Source organism: Phasianus colchicus, chromosome 9, assembly GCF_987193195.1.
Source record: "Phasianus colchicus chromosome 9, bPhaCol1.hap1.1, whole genome shotgun sequence".
In the NCBI taxonomy this organism is placed as follows: Eukaryota; Metazoa; Chordata; class Aves; order Galliformes; family Phasianidae; genus Phasianus; species Phasianus colchicus.
The window spans coordinates 14,985,994-15,004,965 of NC_143444.1; the positions used below are offsets into that span (position 1 = coordinate 14,985,994).

Genomic DNA, 18,972 nt, shown 5'->3' on the forward strand with positions numbered 1-18,972 from the left:
TTTCTCTACCCTATCCAAATGTGGATGCTTCCAATGATTCATAACTTATTTTCTTAAGACTTGCAGGTTAATTTATTCCTTGCATACCTGAAACTTCAAAATGAACTACCATAAATATATTCCAAAATCTCTACCCCAAATGGCTGTTATCTGGATATCTCCTTAGCTGTTTGCTCAGCTAATCTTGTCTCCTTTGTGTGTGAATGAGCTAGAGTTGGATTACTAAGTTCAGTGCAGTCAGTTCACTTCTTATTAGCATTGCAGTTCACCCTTTCTCAGTTGGTACAGCATCTGCTGACATGGATATTAAGGCAAATACTCCAAATTCATTAAACTGATATAACTGTATAAGCCCCCTTTCAAGATGCATAAACTAACACAGCCTGGATGATTAGAGATACATTTTGAATTTATGAAATTATGTATGTATCCATGGTAGCTTTGTTTGTTTGCTTGTTTCTTTGTTTTCCCCAACAACCAACACTCAGAAATGAGAAGTCATGAGTCTTTCTATTGGTAGGATTTCAAAGTGATCTGTGAAGATGTAGTCAATCTATTCCTATGGATTCAGAATGAGACTAGTGACTAACAGTTGTCCTTTGATGTTACAAATATAGGGGATTGTTCATTGCTAGCCGTAGTTTAAAATAAATTTTAATTAATCATACAAAACTTTGCATTTTCTTGCTGCATTGGATGAGAAGAATTGACAGCTGACCTATGTGAAGCAGAGCTTTTGAACTTGGTGCTATCAGATACATTTTAGACTTGCTTTGGATTTGTAATGATAGAGGAGAAGGTTTCATGTCTTGATAATTAATATAGCCCTTAGATGTGCAGGCTGTTTTTGTTGCTTTGAACTGGCTGCAATTACAACCTCAGGCAGAGCTAGCAAATACAGCTGACAAATAATTCTTCCCTATATGCAGAGCTTTTGTTGAGATCTTGATCTTCTGCTTGGCAAGGTTCTGGCTTCTAGTATGTTGCTGCATCACCCTTGCTATTCAGTGTGTTTCTAAGTCACTGGGGAAAGACATCAAGGCATTCTGAGTCACGGTGTTGGCAATACAACACTGCCTAGTGTCACTCCTTGATCCGGTCTTTGAGTCTTGAGGTCTCGTAATCTGTGAAGATGTTGTTCTTGAAGTGTCTTTATGGGTCCCACTCCATGCGTAGGTGACAGTGGCATGGTGAGCCTCTGTTTGATAGGCTTTGAGTGTTGAGATTTGAGAGAATCATCGTATAGAATTTTCTTAGTTGTTGTCTTTTTTTTTTTTTTTTTTTTTTTAATGTTAAAGATAAAATAATTCTTTTGGCTGTTTTTCAGGGATTTTCTTTTCACTGTCTGTCTCAGTGAGGAAAGGTATCCACTGACACTGATTGTACAGCATATATAATGGTCTTCATCTAATGGATGCATTGGTTGCTTCGGATTGGATAGCAAATTAACATTAAAATTTTGTTCCAGAGATTTATCTAAAGACCACTGGAGATTTCTTGTCAGTCAGTCCTTAGTAACAATTCAGTTGCTCAAGATAATAACCTCTGTAGCCTGAATCTGTTCTAGTTAATAGTTGATGATCTTACGGTCTTGATACATCAGAGAATATCTGTCTCCTCCAGTTGTTTCAAGTTGTATGTGTAAGAAGCTCTTTGTGGGACAATTTACAGTGAATTCCAGCATTTCTAGAAGTTTATTTTCCTTTTTCCAATCCACAGTCTTGACTTTGAAACTCAGTTTGCCTGATGTTATAAATAGTTGCTGCAAAACATATGAAAAAAAAAGAAAAAGGAGAAAGTCTCAAAAGAACAACAAATACATCATCAGTGAGCATTTTTGGTTGCAGTATGGCTCAAATAATTTGAGAATAGGACTGTTCTTTGCTCTGATAGTAATTTGACCCAATAGTTACTAATCAAGGGACCTGAAGAGCTTTTACATTGTCAGGCAGGATTCTGACTAATGATTTAACTTGCTTGTAGTCTGCAGTCCACTACACCTACTACTTTTTCAGCTTTTTGATCTCTGAATCTCTCTTTTCCTGTACCTATGATGAGGAATGTTGAAATCTGTGGACTTCTAAGGTGAAAGGTGTATAAGTTATGACTTATAATTCTTGCTACTAAATTATACAAGCAAAACAAAACTTGGAAATGTATATTTGGAGCTCTGCCTGGGAGGAATCACTATACAGGCACCAATCTCCTTTCCACTTGTCACTTCATGAGTCATTGTTCTCTGCCCACTAACAGACTGGTTTGTCCCTTTGTCAGTTTCCCCCAACCATCTGCTTCATGGAGGACCAAAACAGCAAGCATGGAGGACATCTTCCTTCCCATATCCTGGAAACTCAGTCTAATGAAACAGATAGGAGAACTAACCTTCCTCTTAGTTGGTGTGTCCAGCCTGATGACTAGTTCCACTCTAACCAAGATGGGACTCTGGGACTTGCTGCATGCATGCATGTATGTGCATTGCTTTTCCTCTAGAATCAAGAAGAAAACTATTATATTTTATTCTCAATGCAATGCAGAACTTCAATTGAACTGACTGCATTAATATAGTACTTGAGCTGTAAGCTTAAAAATGGATGTCTGTAAGTCCTGACTTGTGGAATTCTGTTTCTTATGCAGAGCTTTGCAAGTGCATAGGCTGCATTTTTCCAGAAGTTTTGCTGTACTTCTCTTGACTCTGTAGTGGAATACTGTCCTGAACATCTTGATGGCTGTTCTTTAAAGAAAAAATTAAAAAGTAATCTATGCTGTCAGAACCCTCTGATTATTGTTAATAATGAACTGAACATGGCAATCTTGACTATATATATAGGAAGGGACGTGGCATGTGGAAGTCTTTGTTAGTCACCAGAAGCAGGAGTTTCTGCAGTTGTTTCTGCTTGCTGAGTGCTTTGTCTAAATAAGGATTTGAGGGATGAGCTTGACTCTAAAAAGTGGTTCAGAGAATTTTCTGCAGAGTACTCTTCAGTTTTATTTTGTATTAAAATTGTTGAAGTTTGACTGAAATACTGAAGAATCAATTACTAGTATTTGCATTGCAATGCATTTTAACTTCATAAAAATTTAGGTCATCATCTTAGGTGATGACTAGTTGTTACAGATAACACATTGCTACTACCTGCCTTGAATAAACTAACAATTTCTTATCGGTTGATTTTTCCTTCTCAGTAGTCATTTTGATTTTGCTTACCCTAAAGCAGGATTTCATGCAGGATAGCCTACTGCCAACTTCTTGTGTCAACTTCACCCAAACAGTATGTGAGATTTGGTGATCTTGCTGCCTATTCAAAATGTTTTCTGGAGCACCAGATATTCTAACATACAGCATGAATGAGTGTAATGGTGGTACTATCTGGAAGGACAGTGAAACAGCTGCTGAGTAACTCAGCACAGGCTGCTCTGTAGCTTGAAAAAAAAAAAGAGTGGGGCTAAAACAGTGGAAGTGAGATTTGAAGTCATCTTGTCAGCATTCCATGTAACTCAATGAGAAGAGTTTGCTAAACTATAAGGAGCAACAGTAAAAGCAATGGGAGAGCAATGGGAGAAATACTGTGTCTTAAATGAGCTAGTAAGAGGAAAGGAGAAATATGTGTTGGAAATAAAGAATTAATCTCTCCTTTTAAAACCTTGCTCTGTCTGCAACTACTGGAAAGCTGTTCATTGCATGAGGTCCATTGGTGATGTGTTGCAGTACGCTGCTGTGATTTTAAGTTACCTGGTTACACTGTGATTCTTTCTTTCTGCCATGAATATTTCCCTAGTATTTTGAACAAAACAGCTGGCAGACGTTCTTTTCAGACAAGATCTGACCAGTACTTCCTTCATTTAATTTGATTGATTTACTATGTGTGTAACTAATCCTTGACTAAATTATTGCGCTAGTGCATAAATTGTTGCTGAGGAAATTCAAGTGAAATTTCAGACAGTATAAAGGATTGCCTGTTTGTTAACCAAGGAAGTACCAGTTTGTTAGTGCAGACTCATCTGTTTCACCTTTCAAGTCCAAAATGGTGACACTACAGGCTTTGAGTTTCAAGGGAAACCTCACAAAGAAACTTTAATTCTTCCTTTTTTAGAACTATAATACTTTACCTAAACATGAAGCTTAAGGACTTCAGGGGGTTAGCTGCAGAAGCTGTGGAATATAAATACTAATTTTCCTCAAAAGCCTATTTAGTTGAAGTGTTATTTTATAGAGCGGAACTTTAAAGCAGCCTTAATGTCAATATTGAATATAAACAAGAGAATGGAAGCTCAGAGTTTTGAAATTCATTTCCTCCATTGGCCAGTCAGAGCTTGGAAAGCACTGGCTTAGACCCTGCTCTGCAATGCACCTAACCTTGGGGCAAAAGAGCTGCTGCACCTCCATGCATTGCATTTAATCCAGTAGTACTTGCAGACCCTAAGACTGCAAGCAGGGCAGAGGTAGAGATCTCAGTTTCTTGGAGGATGTATAAAAAACTCCTACATCTGGGTTGGTTTTGTGTACTGTGGGGAATTGGTACTAAATATCCTCAGATAGCCTCCATGAAGTATGGGGATGTATTGGTCAAGCACTGGTTGAAAGTGCTACATTTCATTTTTAAAAGCAGATATTGACATCTAGTTCATTTTTCACTGCATTTTGGTAAGTCTCAAGCTAATCACATGGAGAAGCTGCACGTGAGGAGGAAAGGCATTTGCTAATAAAACAAGGGTCTGATGTAGCCCCTGTCAGGTCAGGATTTTTTCTATCACTGCCAACACTAGGCAGTGAAAAAGTAGTCCCTCTATTTACATCTCTGCTTAAATAAATAGTTTGATAGGATAGGGTCGTCAAAATAAATAAATAAATACAAACCCCAAGATGCATGGTCTATTCAAACCTCTAATATTTCTCTATATTCTGTTCACCAGTTAGTGGGATGTATTACACATTGGTATTAAACTTGCTTCTTTTCTGATTTTCAGATGTATATCACCAGCACAGTAAAAGCCAGAGGAACAAGGCTTGCAAAACCTGTTCTGTGTTTGGGCTTAATGTGCTTGGCTTTCCTTACTGGAATCAACAGAGTAGCAGAGTATCGAAATCACTGGTCAGATGTAATAGCAGGATTTATAATTGGAATATCTATAGCAGTATTTTTGGTAAGTGTGTATTTGTCACTTTATTTTTTGAAAAATATCAATATACTAGTTTGTATCTCCTAGCCCGTGTTGGTAGACTTGACTTCTCAGACAAATGTCCACGAGGTGTTTCTATTTTTTTTTAATTATCAGTTTCCTTAGGTGTATTTACGTACACTCAGAAATGTCAAATAAAAAAAAGAATTGATCAAATTATTATTTTGATTCCCTTATAAACCAAACTGTAGGTCTTCATCCACTAATTTATTTTACATTAAGCCCCACATTAAACAAGTACATATGTCTTAGAATAACAACTATTCCTATTTTAAAGTATTTTATGGTGTGGAGGGATGCCTACACTGCTCAAAGAATGAGTAGCATTTATTTTCTGGCTCTGAAGTAGCCCCCTCTGATTTTTTTTATTTTTTTTCATAGTAATTCAAGTTTAAATTGAAATTGCATTTTATCCAGTCAAAAATTCTTGTTTAGTCTTCTCATTTTTCTGGAGTTGTGTTCCAGTACTGAATCTGTAGTCCCAGTTGTTAATGACCAGTGTCTGCGTCAGAAAGCTGCCATTAATGTATTAATCACCTTCACCAATAATTTCAGTGTAAAACTGCAGCATAATGTAGTCATTGCTGTTTACTGCCTTTAAGTTTGTCTGCCTGGCAGCTTGTATTAGTACTAAAAATAACTGATTTTTTTCCTGTGAAAATACTTTTGATATTGATTCTGGGATCTCAAGATCTTAAATCTCAAGCTTGCACAGGATAGCTGAGGTGGACTTTTTCATTCTTCTGATAAATGTGAAGGCAGCTTTAAGTCTCCTTTAAAACATACTTGCTTGTGTTTCCAAACATTCCTTTCTACACAAGGTGTCCTGGTGTAGTATTGTGTGCTCTTAAGTTTTTTGTACTGTGTTTTTGCCCCTAAAGTCATGAAAGAAAAGAGAGTAGACAAGAAGTCTGTTCCAGAACTTTTTCTTATATTTTTTGATGTGTGCCACATAAACTTCTCTAAATAGGATGGCATCAAATTATTTGTGTTTTACAGACAATATAATTGGAAAAAACTGCCTTAGTTGAGTGTCTGAATTAGTAGAACCCCCTTCCCCCCCAAGCAAAAGAATATTGCACGCCACTTTCCTAAATGCCTGTGTGAGTCTCACTGCTACACTGCTGCTGCCCTGAGCAAGTTTAGAGTTTAGCTCAAACCTGGGGGCAATCCTTGCCTTCTTTTCCTCCCTTTCTTACTCTGCTTGAGAAATTCTTTGCTGCTCAAAACTTACATGGCGTTAGCTCTTTGTAGGACTATAAGATTGCCACATATTTCATACATACCCTGGGCATCACTCCCTTATAAGGAAAGACTGAGTCCTGGGGCTGTTCAGCCTGCAGAAGACAAGACTGAGTGGGGATCTTATCAATGCTGATAAATATCAGAAAGATGCAGTCAATTGGATGGGGCCAGGCTCTTTCTGGTGCTGCCTAGTGACAGGACAAGGGTAATGGACCCAAACTGAAACACAGGGAGTTCCACATGAACGTGAGGCAAGTCTTCTTTACTCTGAGGGTGATGGAGTACTGGAACAGGTTACCTGGACAGGTTGTGGAGTTTTTCTTTGGAGATATTTGAATCCTTCCTGGATGCCTAGCTGTGTGACCTGCTGCAGGAGGGTTGGACTCGATGATTTCTAGAAGTCCTGTCCAGCCTCTGATTCTCTGCTTCTGTGGCATTAATTCACGACACTGATGCTAATTAGTATTATATTGTTTAGATTGGGTAATGGATTTGCTTTTAGATAAGAGAGCTTTCTTGTTTTTAGATGATGCATGTATTAAAAAAACTGCTTAAAAATCTATTGTTTTGTAATATCAAGGGTTTCCACGTTTTTATATTTCTGCTGTAAGCAGTGACTAAAGCTAGTGTCAGTTCCTCCTAATTGTGGGTGTCAGGATCAAAGCTCTGTTGTTCCTTAGCAATTCTGTTTATCTTCTAATCCCTTCTAGGTTGTTTGCGTGGTAAATAATTTCAGGGGACGTCAGCCAGAACATGAACATTCTCATACGGATAATCTGGCCCAGATGCCCATGATCAGCATACCTCGAGTAGAAAGTCCTTTAGAAAAGGTAATGTCTCGCTTTCTTAAAAAATATTATTAAAAAAATGTGATTTTGTACTTCAACATGCAAGCAGTAGTCTCTTGGGCACGAGAAACTACTGCAGTGTGATTAAATGTTTTGGTTTTGTTTCTAGTAGTAAAAAAAAACCTGGCTTTGCAAAGTGATGCAAGTGGTAGGCAAGGTTCTGTCTAAATAATACTGAGAGCAAGCAGTCACTGAAAAAAGATAATATCCAAATAAAGAAAACATTTCAGGCATTTTTACCGGAAGTAAAGTTAGAGCTACAAACAAAGTTTTAAAGCAGTGTTAATTTATAATCACTTTCTGTCATTACTTATTAAAATCTCTTTTGTTATACCCATGCTTGAAGGTAGTAAACAATCTTAAACATTTTAGGTCACCAAAAGTGTGTTTCCTTGGCATTCTTTTAAATCCTTATTACTGCTGACATTTTCTCCGATCAGTTGTAAGAATAAATGTTTTTAACCACTTCCTAGTCTGTGCTTGTCACTTGAAAGGGGCAGAAGTTGTCTTTTACTGAGAATTGCTGCCAGCAATAGGTTTTTCATTTATTTGCTTGGAGGGAAAGATTTCTTTTCAGAATAATCCAACGTGTCTTTTTGAACCAAATGTGTCTAAGCTACTTCTACTGGCATTTTGTCATAAGGAGGTCACAGTATCATTTGCTTGAACAAGAACAAGCATTTAGATGATGAATGTGTATCTTCAAAATAATCCATTCAGCAAACTCTCTGTAAAATGTCAAAACAAAACAAGATGTCAGTTGGCTTAGGACATACCATATTAATAAGCATGTCTTATTTATGTGGTAGGCTTTCCTACAATAAAAACCGTTTGTGTAGCTCAAAAGCCATCATAGATCAAAAGTATACATTCTCTGCAAATTCTCCTTATAAGAGCTCTAGTGTTTGGCTGCTGAAATTTATTTTTATCCTGAGGATTAAAACCTAATGTTAACTTAGTGTTTCTACCTAATTTGACACTTTCTCATCCATGACAAACTGTTTTCTTTTTCAAATACTAGGCCTAGGAAAGATGAAATGATGTGGGGAAAACAACAGGAGGGAGGCAGCAGAAATAATGTTTGTGAACTTCCCAGAACTCTATTATATGAATGGGAGTCTTTCCCTCTGAACTCTCTGGGCTCCTGTGACAGTGGAGGGTAGCTGTTGCTGTCATGGGACTTCTCACTTAAATCAGGGAGGGAAGTGCCAGCAAGGTGTTATAGCTGATGAGATCTTAGTGTATGGGTTCGTCTTTCCTTCTGTTGCAAAGTCTTTGTTCTCTCCAGACCGAGAAGATGAAATGGGAGGATGATTACATGCGGTGTTTTGGAAATGCTTTTCTTCTGTTTCCACCTATAGAAAGCTTGAACTGGAATTAGCAAATAATTGATGAAAAATCTGCTTTTATCTGAGTGCTGCAAGTGGTGAGGTGTTTGTTTATTTGTTTAAATGTCTGGTCTAAAGGTTTGTACAGAAGCCAGAACCTATTAAATAAAAGGCACTAAGAATAATACTTACGTGGAAGTAGAATCTAAACTGAGCCATCCTGATTAACTACCATCACTTCAAGAATTCATAAGTTGGTCTTTGCTTTTTAACTATATTCTTATTTTTGTTCTTTATTTTCCTCTAGAGAGAGGCACTGGATGATTTGTGTGTTACTTGTCTTTTACCTACTCTAACCATGTGCAAATTACTTTTTGCTGCTTCTCAATTGGTGCTATTCTAGTTTTAGAATCTGAATTCATAAACAGTCCTATTTGGCTTATTTTATATTTGTTTTTCTCTATTCTCAGTCTGAGAGCTTCTGTAACAATATTAAAATTAGCTACTATTAGCTATATTAATACTATATTATCCTATCATAAATTAGCTACTAAGAGTTAAGACTGCCTGAAGTTAGGGCTGAAGTCATGGGCTAAGGCAGTCCTGGAATGAAGCAGAGCTGCTCCTCTGTTACCACTATTTAAAAATAACAATGATATGGACACTTGGGAGTGAGCAATTCAAAGAGGCTGCCCTAAAGAGTAACTTCATTAGAAATGCATACCAGATGGGACCTCTCTCTTTGCTATTTTGTTTGAAAGTCACTCATAAATGAATAAGCAAGTGGTCCATCAAACAGACCTGGAAGCACACCTCATTTTGTGTTTCAAGGTCTGCTACTCATCTGTTGCAGTGTTGTTTTCCTGCTGAAGAATGAATGTGCTTGGTATGCTCTCTGTGCTATCACTGTCTGAGTTCTGGAGGAGGTCAGGAATCATCTATGAAGTACGCTTAAGCAGGAACATGTGTACTTGGAGCATTCTGAATTATATTCTGCTGGTCAGTGACAAGAGTAGATCACTCTTTGCATGCCGCTTGTTCAATTGCAGTGTATGCAATTAAGTTGTTTAAGTTAAGATTGAGTTGTTCTGCAGAGGAACCCACATCTTATGCACTCAAATAAAACATAGTTGCAGAGTGTCTCCTGGAAGTACCTTGCCAGAGCTGGCTCAGCAGTGCAGACTTCAGACTTATTGCTTTCACCTTAAATACATTCATCCTTAGAATTAATGAAAAGAGTGAAAGCCAAGAAACCTCATCACTCACCCATCTGTTCCTTTTTCTCTTCTGTCTCTGACCTTCATAATCTCTTATAAGGCAATTTGTGTTTCAGTCAGCTGGCACTCTGCTACAGATGGGAGGCCCACGTTCCACCACAGTCATGGTTTTTCTTTTTTCTTTCTTTACTTTTTTTTTTCTGTTGCAAGAGTTCCTGGGAAATAAGGATATTCTGGGTGGCACTCAGAAAAGTTTGAAGTTCAATCAATACAGTCACAAACTTTTTTCCTCTTTGGAGGGGGAGTCACACCTTATTATTTCATGCTCAAAGTCACCTGAAATTGGGCAGGATTTACAGAGGGCTGGGACATGGTCTTGTAGTGGCTGCTGACCCTGCTAGGCTTTTTATGGAGGTATTGTAGCTTTGAAAAATCAAATACAAGGGAAATATGGAGCATTTGAGGAAGAACTGAGGCAGTAGATAAAATAGGTTATATAGGTTTTAGAAGAAAGTGTTGGGTTAGGATAGGCACTGTAGTTCATCTCCAATGGGATGTTTTCTATGTCTGATCATCAGGGCTCTGCATCTGCTCAGTATTATTTGCACACTGCTCTGTTTAGCTGCTGAGCAGAATTCATATCCAGAGCATCTGCCTGGCATTCCTTTGCATTCTTTCTTCTATTGGCAATGTCCAAGCCACGTCCCCAAACGCAGTTCTTTGTTGCATTGCTTGTATTTCACCAGTGGGACTGGCTCTCTAGCTGACTGAGATAGAAATAGATAATTTGCAGTCTTTACCTTTACAGATGGGCCAGCTGTGGCAGTGGTGGTTTAGTTTGCCCTTTTTTTTTTCTTTCTTTTTTTTTTTTCTCTGAAGCATGGCTTCAGGTTTTGATGATGGTAAGTATTTGGAATTTCGTTCAATGTGACCTTCTTGATGGCTCTCATAACAATAACCAGTAACTGCTAGGGCTAATTGTTTCAGAAGTCTTGTTGAGTTTGACATTTGTTCTGCTGTGTTTTGCTTAAGGTAATGGTGGAAATGAAACATTTTAACAATAGCAAATATAGATATAGACATGCATTCCTCTTAAGTTTCTGATTGTGTTTTAAGACTGAGGAAGATTTTTCCCTTCTGTGTTTCAAATGTAATGTTTTTTTTTCTGTTTACTCCTCCTTGATTTATCGTGAGATACAGAGGTCTTCAGCTCTGTGGTACTAAGGAGTCTGTCAGTGGTGCTCTGTGTGCACAGGATGGCTGATCCCTGGGCCTGGTCCCTGGGCTCTCTGGTGAGGCTGATGCCTTGTCACCAAGCTCGCAGGCTGAATCAAAACACAAAGATGTTTTAGGTCATCGTGCTATGAGAGAATGGGAGAGAAGACTTGTGTCTAGTTCTGCTACTTTAAGATGTTTTAGTTCAGAAGTATCCAAATACTGTTGTGTTGACATCCATGAGAGTGCACAGATATCCATACAGGCTGTTATAGTATGTGCATGTGTGTTTCCAGCACAGCTTGACGAGAGCCCATGTGCTGACATGAGCTTGTGGCTGGTTTTCTGATATCTGTGGTGATATTGGTTCTCTTTAACAACACAGTGTTAAAGGAGACAATGTACAACACTGTTTCAACACAAAAAGACTCTAAGCAATTTTGTTCCAGTGTTAAACACTTCAATTGGCATTCATATCCTACTTTCCTGATTCAATCTATTTATATTAGGGGATTATAAAAGAAATATTTGTTTTTGAATGCATACTGTGATCACAATATCTAACTTTCAAATGGAATAGTATTTAGACATAGAAAAAGGAACAATATATTCAGAGTGACCCTCAAATATGCATGTTGTAGGTGTTAAAGAATCAAAGGATTAGTAACAACCAAGAAGATCCCTTGCAACAAAGCTCACTCAAAGCACGCCTCATTAGGTTCTTCTCCTGGATCTCAGGAATGGACTGTTTAGACCACCTGCACATAAGGCAATAAACGTATGTGCACAGGAGTGCACTGAAGTGTTTGTGTCTGGACTTAAAGCAGAGGCAGATGCAGTGCTGGCAGCGTTCTGTGCAGGTCTGCCATCTTTTCAAAGAGGACTTTCACTTTGAATTCATTATTTTCTCTAAAAATGTGACTTGCTCAGCAAAAGCATAAAACATGCTTTGCTGAGCAGGAAGATCTTTAGAGTAACTAATCTATAGTTACTTTTTGCCAGAAGCAATACTGTACTATTTTTTGAATTAAAAAACACCATTGTATGAAGGACTACAGGCAACTTTTCAAAATCCTGTTTTTGAAATTGGAAAAATCTTTAAGATGATGACTGCTACAAATATTTATAATTGTATTAATGAGTGCACAAGAGAAAGAAAGAAAACAGATTAAAAATATTAAATATGTACAATGAAAGTCACAAACCAGTAAGAAACTTACTATGGTTTTTCTTTTCAATTCTTTAACTTTTTAGAATAGCTTGTAAATAGAAATTAATTAAAATCTTAAGATATACAGATATGGATAATTTTCCCCCAGAAACCTGCACTCAAGGCTTGGCCTTTTAGACTTTCATCTTTCTACTAGTGGTGTGGGAGCATGGTTATGAAGGATGCTTTGTTTGCAGTGCTGACACCAAGCTGATGCTGTCGGTTTAAAACAAACAATACAAAATCTGACATGTCTATCTGTGAAACTGTATCTGCTAAGCAGACCCTCAGCAAGCTCTTCTTCTGAGTGCTGTTGGTTCCCACAGAGTTGAGAAGCCAATGTCTTGTGCATGCTTTTTGGCTTGTCTCTTGCACCTGTGTGACTCTTTGGCTGGTGATGGTTAGTATCTCACACTGAAATTTTTCATAGAAGGATACTTTGTTGTTTTGTGTGTGTGTGTGAACTGTCTCAGAAAAGCTTGTTTATGGTTTTGCTGAGAAGCATGTGAAAAGACACGAATAACCAGACAGTTGCATGAATCAGTACCAGTGATTCTCACCATTACGGAGTCATTACTTTTGACCTAGTTATGCATCATCTTGCTTAATCCGTTGGAAATGAATCAACAAGTCTTCACTACAGTCCAAATCAATTGCTCTCCAACTGGGAGCTTAGCATTTCTCCCTGAGGATTTACTGAGGAATGGGGATTTTTTTTCTGTGTGATTCTCTTCTGTGTTCTGCATATGCTTCCAAATGGTGACTGGCTCATTTTGGAGGTATAGCTGGCAGGAGTGCCACATCCACCTTTCTCGAGTAATAGCTACCAAATCCTGAGTTAATAGCACTTGAAATACTACTTGGTTCTCTGCATCACTGGAAAATGTGTGCCACTTAGAGAAAGGAGTATTGTGTAGTAGGAAGTGAAATAATTGATTAGAATAAATAATGATCAAAACACATTTTTTCTTCAATTCCATATTTTTCAACTATTTTGCTTATAAAAAAAAAAAGAGAGTAATTTTAGTATGATGCTGACTTAAGTTGTCAGGATAATTTTCAGATCTAAACAATGAAAAATGCCAAACTTAATAATAGCCTCACAGTAACTCCAGGCTCGTTGAGGTTGCCCAGCACATCCTCTTTGCTCTGCTGAAAGCAGACCAACAACTGAAATTCTTTGAAATGCTTGTATTTTATTTTCCAATTAGGAAATCTAACTTTGCTTTTAGGCTTCAGAATCCAAATCTGTAAACAATGACTAATGGCTAATATTGTTTACTGAAAACATTTTCACAGGAAGTTGCATGCTGATTGTTTTCTTTCCTCACACTTTAAAAATGTCTGCTAGCTGTGGCTTAATCATTGCTGCTTATTTTAAAAAAGAAAGTTCTGTTTTGGAAAAAAATGTACATAGATGCATATTGTTTGGTGTTCCTCACCTATTGAGGCTGTCTCAAAATGCAGCAAGGACGTTACTATAGCTAAAATCCTTAGTATACAAAGGAAAAAAAGAAAAAAAATGCTCATCCTATAACCCATACAGCCATGGGAAGGCATGAGGAAGAGAGATTCCTTTCTGTAGTGTGAAAATTGAAGATGCTCATTTTCTTTCCTCTCGTTCTTTGAAGACTGACAGACAAATATCCAGGGAGTTTAAAGAAGAACTAAGAAAGAGAAACTTCTGTGGTGGTCAGTTTCCCTCCAGCACTTTCTATGGTGTGTGGTAAGGAGTTGCTGAAGGACTTAGAGCAACTTCCCTTAAGCAAGAAAATGGAGATGCATCCCACTCTCTAGGAATTACCTAGTCCCTGCCTTCTCTTCAGCTGGCTCAGACCTTACATTCAAGTCTCTTCCTCCGAAATGTCAACAGAGGCATTTGATTAGGTTAGAGCAAGAAAAAGTAGCAGAGCTCTCTAAGATTCTGCAGTTTTACTGCATAGAGTTCTGCGTAGTATCCTGAGACACATTTTGTTCCTAAGGATTGTTCTGGTGAAGGAAACAGGAAGCTAGCATTGCAAGTGAAGAGGACGCTAGTGATTCAGAAGAACAAATTTGGAACACAAGTTCTCAACTGCTGAATGCCATTAAATTGTCCCATGTCACTACTTGCTTCTGTGCCATCAAACTCATGGGGAACAATTCATTTTTTTTAAAAAACATAGAGCATTAAAATTGTTTTAACACCAAAATAGAATATTATAGCCTGCTAGAAACTGTCCATTTCTAGGCATTTTGTTTTAAACTACGAATAAGGGAAGAATAAAATTACAGCGAGTTCAATTTTTCACATTATTTTAAAAATATGTATAAAACTAAAATATTGTTGAACCCTTACATCTTAGTGCTTTCTTCAATACAGTTACATATACAGTTATCCAGCTTTTGACCAGAATTTGCTGTGGAATTGAGTGAGAGCACTACAATGATAACCAGCTTTATTTACATTTGCCTGCAGTACACGGCAGGCATGAGGCTGTCACTAACACAGAAGATGCTACAGTTTTCACAGTGGTGACTGATGTCTACATGTGTGGTTTCTGGGTTTTTATTTCTTTGTTTTTCCTTTAACTTGTAGAACCACATCACGGCCTTTGCAGAAGTCACATGATGTTGATGCTGAGGTATATTCACTCCATTGGACTTCATCTCTTTTCACAGCCCACTCACGATAATTGCAGTGTAACAAAATCAAGAAATTTTTAAAGTCCTCTTTCTGACTTGATTTTTACATCGTTAAAATGATACCTACATTTTGAAGATTTCTTAAATATTAGAACGTCACTTTACTTTCTAGCAAAAATATTAACTGTTTACTTTTTGATGGAATGGGACAAACTAAGCACTAATTACCTTTACCTGACACTACCCTCTATTTTGGCTTCTTGTTGTTTTTTAATGGTTCATGTACCTATTCCAGTAGTACTCCATATTTTGATTTGAAACTGATTTTTAAAATCTGCATTTTTAATTCAGCATGAATTTGTTTCCATTTGAGGCAGTTTTAGTGTATAAAAACTAGAAAAAATATTACCTTCTGTATGAAAATGCTGTTTGCACATTGTATTACGCTGTATTCCATGTAAGATATCATTCAAACAATGTTATATGTAAAACTGGTGCTTCTGCTTTTGAAGAGAAAAAAAATGCCAATTTTTACTGTAATAAGTATTGTATCATAATTAAAAGTTTATTTATTTGGATATTTTCCTGACATAATTGTAGTTGAATTGTTGATTTGTAGTTCTTGAATGTCTTGAATGATATATATGTATCTAGGTTAAAAGAAATGAAAATTATATAGAAATTTCGATCATTTATATATTCTTTATTACTAATGCTATCCCATGAGAGGTTAAGGGCTCCATTCTTAGCTCAGCATATCTGATGGGAAGCCCTGCTATCGCAGATCATTTAAACAAGGTACTGAAGGAGCCCTGCATCTTCTCATATTTGTTGTACACCCAGATATTATGCTGGGAGAATGGAGTGCTAAGACAGGAAGAGGGTCACTGATATAGTGAGGAAAAGTGCACGTGTGTTTCTGCCCTCCTGTTGGAACATTTATGGAAATAAGCAATGGCTGCATTAATTTACTTCAACTGGAGTGACCGAGACAGGCAGAATTTATCTCTAGGAATCATCTCTATCCCTGTTTCCTTTTCAGGGCCATGTTCTTGCAAAAAATCCTCTGTCAGACTCTCCGTTGCTGACAGGATTTTTTCCTTCAACTTCGAGTGATGTTCTTATATCGCTGTTATCACTGTGAAAAATCAAATTGAGCCTCCCCTTTAAAAGACAGCCTCACTTGACTATTCATAGTGAAGTATTGTAGATGCTGAAGATACTCCTAACTGCCAGAATGTTTTCCTCTGGCAACTGCAGTTGTAACACTAGCACTATAGACACATTTAAGATAGAGAAGTTCAGTGTGGTCCTTGAAATGAGTACAGAATTCTAGGCCTTAAGTTTTCCATAATTCACTGCATTTCCTCTGCATTAATCACTGGTAGAAGATATTTAAAGCATAACTGTAGAATTGGATATATATTTTTCTATGTTGAATTTTATTGCATTCCCGCATAGTTATCGTGCATTTTCATTTTAACTTCTCTTTTCATTAAATGCAGCTACCTAAATATTGCTTGGCAAGCAGGGCAAAGCCAAGTCTTCTTTGAGTGCAGTAGAGCAGTATATCCCATGAAGTCATCATACTAAGCTGAGAATTAGAGAATAAAGAAATATATCAGCAGGGAAAGAAGTCCTAGAATAGAGCCCTTAGCTACAATAGTGTTACTTAGGTGATTGAAAATCCACCTTTATTAGGCTACCAAATGTGTTTACAAAATTGTAGTAGGTCCAAAGTTTGTATCACCATGTTAGGCACACCTACCCTTCTCTTATTAGTATAGCTTTTTAGGGTCCAAGATACTAATGATCTCTGTGTGTAGATTTAAAAGAAATTCTCACTCATTTTTGCATGGTAGCAAATCTACATTTTTTTAATATCTGATTTATAAGATTACCAAGAGATTCTTTTATGTTAAAAGAGATGACTCTTTTCCACTGTACTGTATATCATCAACTTGTAACTGGTCTCTTTCTCTCTCAGGATCTTTCCCAGTCAAATATTTGGGTTAAATTTATCATATTATCTCTGTGAACCAGCAGTGAGAAAACAAAAAGAGAGACACTCTGCTGTATAATGTATTTTTAAATAAAATAATTTTTCAATCATATGCAGTGTATTTATTTTAGATATCTGCTGTAGATATATGTTCATAGCATACATACAATGAAATGATGATTTTAAAGGACAACTGCATTTGGTGCTGTATTTTCATGATTAACCAAGAGTTCTCAGTTGCCTTCCCTTAGAGGTTGTTCTGGTGACACTGAAAAGCAGGAGTGGAAGAGCTGTATTGCAGAAGAGTCTTCTGCCTGTTGATGAAGGACTCCCTCCAGGAGGTGGGCAGGTCAAGCTCCAGATCTTGCCTTGAGTGATTTGTAGAAGAGGCAAGAGTTTACCTCTCCCACGGTTGCAGTGGCTCCGCTGCTCTTGAGCTTGGGCATTCACTCTTCCTCTCTGGACTTTCAATAGGAACAGCGTATCGAAACAAAAGTAAGTCGGTATTTTCTAACTAACATAGCTTTTTTATGGTTGTCTTTTAGAAAAATCCCAGTGAAGAAAACAAGCATCGTGCCTTGCTCAGACCAGATTCTAGCTCAAAGTTGTTCCCAGTAAAAATTTGGTATTTGAACTATTTCAGTGGGTTTGAGCGCATCTGTTTCTATGATCATTGTGGACCTTTTGTTTTTATGATCCCTATGGATCTTTCTATATGTGCTTCAGCTAAACAGTTCCACTCTATTTATAAATAAGATAAGCATCTCTAATGTATATGCTGCGGTGTTCCTAAAAGAGGAATTCGTAAGGCATATGGGGACACCAGCTGGGCTCATATCCATACCATTTTAGATTCCCTTATACGTATTCTGTTGTTTGTTCGTAATCATGAGCTGCATAAGACATACGGCAACAGCATCTGGGCTCACATCTTTTCAGCTTTTTGAAATGTTCATTTTAACAATTATTGAAAGAGGATAATGTTGCTATTTTTCAGCTGCAATTTTCTCTGCTGTTTGCTATTGCTGTCTAATTTTGTTGCTGTCCAAGATCGCGAGTGTGACAGTCCATTTGCATGTTATGTTAGCAGGAAGCTTTTTATACTCTTGTGAAGTCTAATTTTGATATTTCTGAGCCTTGCCACATTGAAAGAAAAGTGCAGTACATTTTAGAAACAGTCAACCTGAGTCTGTTTTGAGCAAATACATCCCTTGCCATCTGCACTGCCTTGGCCTCAGGGATGCTCAGGAGTGTTTATAGGCAGGAGGGCTGAGGGCTGGGATGGTGGAGCAGGCCTCCTCAGCCCTTTTGGATCCCTGCAGCCTCTCTCAAGTGCACCGAAAGATCTGCTTTTGATGGATAATTTGACCTGAGTGCCAGGTATTCCTGTCACATCCCAACACCTGTAATCTCCCCTCAGGTACCTCTGGTACTGAAGGGAGAAGCTGAACAGATCAGGCAAGATAGCAGCCCTAACCTGAGGTGCTATATGAGTGTGGCTGCAGCTGGAGCCGATGGCTGCTGTTTTCTCTTGGACCAGCAGGACAAAAGGGTGGGTACGTGTCATGACTTCATCTCCTCAGGCCTTTCTCTAGTTCTTTTAGCTTTCAGAGACTTCCATAAAGGAAAGTAGTAAAGGAAAGCTTGGCAGATAGATTGTCCTGTATTTTCCCCCTATGTGGATGAGTTCTAAGCCTCTTATTTTGCCAGAGGAGCTCTGCTGTTCTAATATCTTCCCCAGTGACTGAAGCCACAGTGTGCGGTAACCAGCCTCCTGAAGTGATCTCATCAGTAGAATAATCATCACAACATTAAGCAGCTGCTGGAGGCTTTCTTAGTAGGTGGGGTTTAAAGCACTGCCTGGTGCTTGGAATGGAACTGAATATAACATTCTGGGATCACCTGTGAGACCACTGAACATGGCCTCTGAGACAGGGCTTCAGGAGAGCTCCCAGCAAGGACTACAGTCCCATAAACCAAATTCTGTGCATCAGTCTTCTCATTTGGCAACGTGCAGATTTAAATAAATAAAAGAAACCAAACCCTTCTTCTGGCAAATCTCTCCCTAAATAAGTGTTATGCATAAATACAAATTCTCTCTACC

At 37.8% G+C, this 18,972-nt stretch overlaps 1 protein-coding gene across 21 annotated transcripts in view; it reads left to right on the forward strand.

Moving 5' to 3' along the window:
* The window catches only part of PLPPR5 (phospholipid phosphatase related 5), a 202,723-nt gene that overhangs the window by 148,779 nt on the left and 34,972 nt on the right, over nucleotides 1-18,972 (forward strand). For 7 of the 21 annotated variants that reach the window (XM_090146296.1, XM_090146298.1, XM_090146300.1 and 4 more), the window contains 3 exons: nucleotides 4,966-5,142; nucleotides 7,134-7,253; nucleotides 8,560-8,876. In XM_090146296.1, coding sequence (XP_090002422.1) covers nucleotides 4,966-5,142; nucleotides 7,134-7,253; nucleotides 8,560-8,652 — 390 coding nt within the window. In that variant the 3' untranslated portion in view covers nucleotides 8,653-8,876. Of the gene's footprint in view, nucleotides 1-4,965; nucleotides 5,143-7,133; nucleotides 7,254-8,559; nucleotides 8,930-14,819; nucleotides 17,364-18,972 lie in introns of those variants that run through there. The other 14 variants (XM_090146304.1, XM_090146289.1, XM_090146294.1 and 11 more) reach the window with 8 other exon arrangements.